Below are 7,438 nucleotides of genomic sequence, written 5' to 3'. Positions count from 1 at the left end.
ATTTGGAGGCAAACCACCCATTGCCACCCATGAGGCCATCATCCTGGTTAAGTTTGATATCTGAGCTTGCATAGTTGTCAGCCTCTCCACCCTTCCTCATTTCCATGCCTGGGGGCCATCCTGATGATAAATCGGCTGTAGCCTCTTTGGCCTCCTCTACCACTTCTGTCACCCTAACTCTCCTTATGAGCTCACAATACCCCCAGATACTCCCTTTAGCTTCAGTCTTTATTTGATTTCAGACTGGATCCGAGGCTAAAGCACCCCGGGAAAGTTGCTCCATCCGGGCTTGCTCCACATCAGTTGGATCCAGCCCCCCCTTCTACAACCTGGTATAATAATTTGTTCAGCCATCTTATATACTCAGACAGCTTTTCGCCTCTCTTTTGATACATATGCTCAAAGCAAAACAGTAAGCTAGAAACTGTTTCAGCAAATTTGTCATGCAATAGGGAGAGGTAGTCACATACAGTAAAATGCCCTTGGCTCAACGTTAGACTTCTGATAGCTTCTGCAGCAGGGCCCTTTAAACTTTCTCTGACCCTCTGCTTCTTTTGAGCATCTGGTATATCCCACTCTTCAACTGCTTGTACTGCCTGCTCCATCCAGGTTTCATATTCTTCTTCCACTCCAACAGCACATAAAAATGGGAAAAGTCCCAGTCCATCCTTGTGTCCACCACATATACCCTCTGATCAGGGACAAGGGTCCTCAATGTCTGTAGAATTCACTCTTCTGGCCAAACATCATCAGGGACATCAATTACTACACTCGACTTTACTTCACTATTCTGGTCCTCACATCACTTAGTAACAGTGGTGGAGTCCATTTTGCTCATTTGACTCCTATCCCTATGTGAGGCTACCCACCCTCCCTCTAAAAAGAGAAAAGGCCAGACAGGAAATCCCGGACGAGCCCCCATGTGTAGCACCACCCCATAGGGACCACTAAAGCCCCCCCTGGCCTTCTCTTGACCTGGCTGCCAGTCCAAGGGGTCTTTCACTTCGGCACCTCTGATTAACCGAGGCACCTAGTGCAGTGATGCTCAGTCATGGTTGGCAGACACTCACACAAGGCAACAATGGTCGATCTCTCTTGGCGGTAGCTCACATGGAATAATTATGGTCGATCTCAGGCAGTCACAGCTTACAGGGGGCGATGGTAGTCGGTCCCTGGTAACAGCAACTTGTATACGATGATGGTAATCAGTTCTGGTAACAGCAGCCTGCGTAAGTCGATGATAGTCCATCCCTGGTAGCAGCAGCTTGTATATGATGATGGTAATCAGTCCTGGTAACAGCAACCTTCATAAGTTGATGGTAGTCCATCCCTGGTAACAGCAGCTTGCGTATGACAATGGTAGTCAGCCTCTGGTAACAGCAGCTTGCGTGGTGTGAAGGTGGTCAATCTCTCTCTAGAACTTGCAGGGACCTTCCTTCTCCACTCTCCTCATCTCTCTCTGCCCTCACTCCACATAATCCTCCCCTTCTCTGCCCCCTTTGCCTCTTCCAGCTTGCTCCAGAGAAGGGGAAAAATAAAACTTCCCTAACCTACCCTCTCTATTTCCCTTCGTCCGGCTTGCCCGTAATGAAAAAAAAAACAGTAAAAGGCTTCACCTCCCCCCCACTCTCTCTCTCTTTCCCTCTCTCTCTCCGTCCAGCTTGCCCACAATGAAAAAACAGTAAAAGGCTTCACCTCCCCCCACTCTCTCTCTCTCTCTCTCTCCCTCTCTCTTTCTCCCCCCTCTCTCTCTGTTCAGCTTGCCCGCAACGAAAAAACAAAGAAAAAGGACACAAAGCCCCACTCTCTTACTCTCTCTCTTTGCCTGGCTAATTCTTCACCAAACCAACTCCTGATTCCCAAACTCACCACCTTCCTTCTTCTTTTTTTCCCCGTTGGCTTCCTCCTCCTCCTCCGAGCCACGCCCCACCACCAGCCCAACAGCGGCTGCCGGAGCTCCTCATTTCCCTGCCGGATTGGCAGGGCTCCTGCAAAACCTCTCAGCCGACCCCATTCTCACCCCAGCTCCGTTACATTAGTTTTTATAGGATTAGGAATAAGGTGGGGTCGGGATTGGGGTTGGGATTTGGGTTAGGGTTAGAGTTGGGGTTGAGGTTAGGGTTTTTTCAAATAACATTCTCAATATTTAGCAAACAGTATAATGTCTGGGTTCATGTGGTTAAAAAAACAATGAGTAATGTTTTTAAAAGAAGGGTTTCATCTTTATTGGGTTATGATCTGCCCAAACATAAATTTCTATCTCAATTTTTTCTATCATCATATTAAGTTCCAAAGGTGTTCATATCATATCAATTCTAGACCATGATTTATGTCTATTTGAGCAAAATGTATATTGTAATTTCTTTGGATTTTTCTCTCTCCATGTATCTTGGATACAGAGTTCTTCTGTCATTTTTGAAAACTCTTTAGGTAATATATTTCCTCCTTTCCTCCCTTGTTTAGCACTTTTATACTCCAAAGTTCCATCTGTTATTGCATTAAAGTCTCCCATTATACAGAGATTTTGATAGTTCAATTCTAATATATTTATGTAATTTTTGGTAAAATTGTTTATCATTTGGTGCATATATTGCTACCATCAATATCTGTTTCTGATCCATCATTATTTCCACCATTAATATCCTCCCCTCTCCATCTGCATAAATTTGTTTAGGGTTCATCGTTTCTTTAATGTATAGAGCTATTCCTCTTTTCTTTTGAAGTGCTAATGCAAAGTGAAGTTTACCAATTTTCAGTTGTTCTAACAACTTATAGTGTTCTTTTAATATGTGTTTCTTGGAGGCAAATTATATCCATTTTTAATTTTTGTAGTCGTATAAAGAATGTTTTCCTTTTTGAGGGAGAATTTAGTCTATTTATATTCATTGACAAAATCCCACTCTCCTTCTACATCTCTTTCAATTATATCTAGGTCTTAATCTTCTAGTCGATCTTATCTGTCTCTGATCTCTTGGTCTTGCTCCTTCTTCTGTGTATGTGTTTTTAACTTCTTCCTCCTCTCTTGGTTTGACTGCTTCTTCTACTGCCATTTCTTCCTGTTTCTTTGTTTCTCTCTTTGTACCAGATTCAAAATCACCTCCTTCCAGAAATGCTCTATGGTTGTCGTAGAATTCCATTGCTTTAGGTGGCGTATCCAATCTATATCTTTTCTTATCCCATTAGATTAAAATCCCTTCTGGAATCAGCCATCTGATATTCACTTCTTTTTCAATTAATTTCTAGTTAGAAACTAGTATTCTCTTCGGGATTCTCTTATTCTCCTTGGGATTTGTTTGAGGCCTACTATTTCTTTTTCTTTTTATTTCAAAGGTTCATCTCTTACTCTTCTCAGAATCTCGTCTCTTATAGATCTTTTGAGAAATCTAACATGTACTTCCCTGGGGACTTTATTTCTTCTGGCATAGTTTGAGTTGACTCGATAGATCTGATCTAGTTCTCCTTCCATTTCCTGTTTCCTAATTCCTAATGCATCTGCCAATAATTCCGTTATCAAGTCTAGGAGATCCTCTTCCTTATCTTCCATTATATTTTGAAATCTTAAAAAATATGAGGCTCCTTCTATCTCTATCCCAGCTATCGAGCCTTCTAGTTCTCCATTTATTTGCATCAATTTCTGATTTTCATCTTTTAAGACTTCTAATTTCTGTTCAACCTCAGTTGATTTATCTTCTATTTTTTGGATTCTTTGTTGGTTATCTGTAACTGTCTGTTTAAAATTTTCAAATTGAGAGTCCATGTTATTAATTTTTTGATTCATTTTATCAAGATCACTTTTCATCTCCTCATGGTTTCTTGTTGTAGCCGCCATATGAGTAATGATTGCCTCTTGAAGTGCTTGTAATGTCGCTTGAGTTTCCTTTTGGAAGTTATTAGCCTTTTCTTGTTGGAGCATTATATCAATTGATCTCTGATAAACTGGACTTGCAGAAGCAGAAGTTCCTTTTTTTCCAACTTTAGATAGATTGGGGATGCTTATTTTTATCTTTTAATCATACTTTAAAATCCACCAAGTAAATCAGAATTTGTAATCCAATAGTCTCCCAACAAATAGGAGAGGTAAATAATAAAAAAATAGTAATAAAAAAAATAAAAATAAAATAAAAATAAATAAAAAATAAAATAAAAAAATAAATAAAATAAAATAAATAAAAAAAGCAAAGTTAAATGTAGTTCTCAGTTTTGCCACTAGATGTCATTAGATGTTCATTCCCACCAAACTTTAAAAAGTTAAAAAGTTAAAATCCAATGGTTTCCAAACAAGGAATAAAAAAAAGATTTATAAATGCAAAAGTTTCCCAAATTATCCTTCTTTTATCCCTCAATTGTCTTCAGAATATTGTTATAAGTCAGTTTTAATTTCCCCAAGCTTAAATCGCCACTTCTAGTTCAGGAGGGAGGGGTAGAGAAAAAATCCCCCCCTCCCTAAAGCTTGGGGATTTCTTGCTTTTGAGTGCTTTTTTCCAGAACTGGTAGTTTTTGCTTGTACAGAGGTAAGAAAAGTAGTCTCAGTTAGATCAGCTGTTTTGCTTTCCGCTTGTTAGTATTCGTTGTCTCCAACAATCAGCTGCTTCTGGCTGACCACATGGGTGCGGTCAGCCTTTCTTCCTGCTGGTCCCGAGGGCTACTTTGGATCAAACAGGTCAGCTACCGCTGGCCCACAATCTACAAAGTTTCTCCCTTTGGCTAGTCGCTTGTACGGGGCAACTTTCAGTCCTATTGGACCCCCCCCCCCAAAGCTGGTAGAAATCGGGCTTGGGGAACGGAGCTTCATTCCCCTGCGCCCGTGTTGCAGCGATGTCATCGGAAACTCCCTCAAGTATACTATATTTTCAACATCCCCATATGTATGACGAGATGTGATCTCTCAATTATAGAGTGGAGCACGAATCAATATCTCAGAAGGAAACTGTCCAGAAAGGATTGTGACCATTACAGGCCCTACTGATGCCATCTTCAAAGCATTTGCAATGATTGCTTATAAATTTGAAGAGGTAAGAAACATCTAAGGAAATGTTTATTTTCTACTGACTCTTTTTTGGGAAAAACTCCTCAAAATGCTTTTTTAAAAAAAAATATTATAGGAATAGTGACAATTGGTACATATTCACCAGACTTATCATTTCATTATGGTTTGGTTTGGGATCTGTCTGGAATCAAGAATGGTCCTAATAAATACCCCTACCAGAGAATTTGTTGTGATATAGGTATATCAGGATATGTCAGATTGAAAAATATTTGTTCACTCAATTATACAGCCATTTTTTCAGGAGATTAGCATTGCAAAATAACATTAAGGTAAAGGTTTCCCCTGTCTAGTCATGTCCAACTCTATGGGGCAGTGCTCATCTCCATTTCTTAGCTGTGGGAGCCAGCGTTGTCTGAAGACATTTCTGTGGTCATGTGGCCAGCCTGACTACAGCATGGAATGCTGTTACGTTACCACCAAAGTAGTAACTATCTATTTGCATTTGCATAGTTTTGAATGGCTAGGTGGGCAGGAAATGGGGCAAGTCATGCAGTGCTTGGGTCTTGAACCCAGGCTGTCAGCTTTCCAACTGACAAGCTCAGCGCCTTTAACCACTGAGCCATCAAGCTCTTTAATGTACTAGGGACATTAATACAAAATAGTTCTTTTAATTTGTTCATATTCTGTTCCTTTGACATTGTCCTAAATGTGTAATAATGGTAATGATGAAGAAGTATTGTAAAATGTAAGATACAAATTTCCTAGATGTAAAAAATCTGCTGGTTTTAACAACTTAGGCAGAAGAAAACCAATTCTATTTTCCTATTTGCTCATTCACAGTTCCACAATGTGATAAAAATGCTTGGTTCATTCTAATAAAGTACCATTCTAACTTCCTCCTTCCCTTCCTTCCCAAAGGATATAATCAACTCAATGAGTAACAGCACAGCTACAAGTAAGCCACCAGTTACATTAAGGTTGGTTGTACCAGCAAGCCAATGTGGATCATTAATAGGCAAAGGAGGCTCCAAGATTAAAGAAATCAGAGAGGTAAGTCTCTGATTTCCCTATATGCAGAGAAAGTTATTTTCTATGAGAAATAAAAGAAAGACTGATCTTTAAACCTCTCTAATTCATAAATCTACATGAAGTCAATTGTCATAAAGTGAAGCAGGAATCACTGAAAATCTTCATGTCTTCTGAGGGCAAGAATTTCCACTTACAGAAAATTTCATTTGGCCACAATCTATTTAAGTTCATCTGTGCTGAATTGAAATGGTGTTAATATTGATGACAAAACTACAATTATAAATATATTATTTATATGTTAAAAGAAGTAAATAAATTAGCTGGACATTCTCTGGGAATAACTGCCCTCCAGCTGTTCCATTCTGTTTTATATAACACTGTTGTGGAACCAGCAAAAATACAATACTAGTAATTTAATTTTATTTATTTGTCTAAATTTGTTAAGGCTATCCATTCTAGTAAAATTTGGGTGATTTACAAAATCTAAACCGATAGTTAAAACAATGAAAAGTGTAAAACAAAATGGAAAGTCTGGCTTAAAAACAGCCATAAAAACAGCCAAGAAAACGTAATAGGAACCCCACAAACACATTAACCCCAGACCTGGAAACAGAGCCAGGTCTTAAGGGCTTTCTGTAACCACAAGAGAGGGGGTGCCATTTGTCTCTTGGGGGGGATGCTGTTCCAGAGGGCAGGAGCAGTGATGGCCAATTGTCTACAATGGCTGCATGAGACAGTTGCCTGACTCTGCCTAATGGTATGGCTAGCCCAGGTTAGCAGAGTGATTTTTGATGATTTCAGATAATATACAATTAAAACATGGACAAAAGTATATTGCAATAGTTATTCTATGATTTATAATCTTCTGTTTGGATTTTATGTTTAAAATTGTCTAGAAAATAAAATTGATCCAAAATGAGCAGTAGACAGTAATCTGAGAGTGGCTAATCTGATCATGTTAATACTAATCCATTGAAATCTGCCATGGATGTCTGTCCATTTCTAGATTCAATTCAAAGGCCTGGATGGTTTAATCTCTAAAGCCAACCAAAGGGTATTGGACCAGGTTACTGAAGTAGGATAGTATCCTACCCTCTCAATTCATTGTCCAAGGTTTTCATTGAGCTGCCTCCATGCCTTGGTCACTGAAACAAGGAAGGAAGGTGGGGTAGTTACTTTGTGCTTATTAAATGCCAACCTGAAAGAGGCAAACTTGATGCCTATATTCATATCTTTTTAATGCCAAATTTATCACTGTGTTTTATTTTTTATTTTACTCATGCGCTGTTCCTACTCTAACCTATTAGCAACACCGCTGTTTATCCATTATTTAGTTACCTTTTATTTTAATTTTTTATCATTTCCCAGAGAATGTTGGTTCTTATAGATTTACACACATACACACACACACACACACACACA

The 7,438-nt window shown here is 39.2% G+C and overlaps 1 protein-coding gene across 1 annotated transcript in view; it reads left to right on the top strand.

Annotated features, from left to right (window-relative positions):
* The window catches only part of PCBP3 (poly(rC) binding protein 3), a 65,083-nt gene that overhangs the window by 14,864 nt on the left and 42,781 nt on the right, over positions 1-7,438 (top strand). The window contains exons 4-6 of the mRNA XM_015825429.1: positions 4,896-5,012; positions 5,906-6,037; positions 7,385-7,389. Of these exons, the coding sequence (XP_015680915.1) occupies positions 4,896-5,012; positions 5,906-6,037; positions 7,385-7,389 (254 nt within the window). The remainder of the gene's footprint in view (positions 1-4,895; positions 5,013-5,905; positions 6,038-7,384; positions 7,390-7,438) is intronic.

This window comes from Protobothrops mucrosquamatus, unplaced genomic scaffold, assembly GCF_001527695.2.
Source record: "Protobothrops mucrosquamatus isolate PMUCROS unplaced genomic scaffold, P.Mucros_1.0 scaffold_199, whole genome shotgun sequence".
In the NCBI taxonomy this organism is placed as follows: Eukaryota; Metazoa; Chordata; class Lepidosauria; order Squamata; family Viperidae; genus Protobothrops; species Protobothrops mucrosquamatus.
This window is presented reverse-complemented; position numbering and strand designations above follow the sequence as displayed.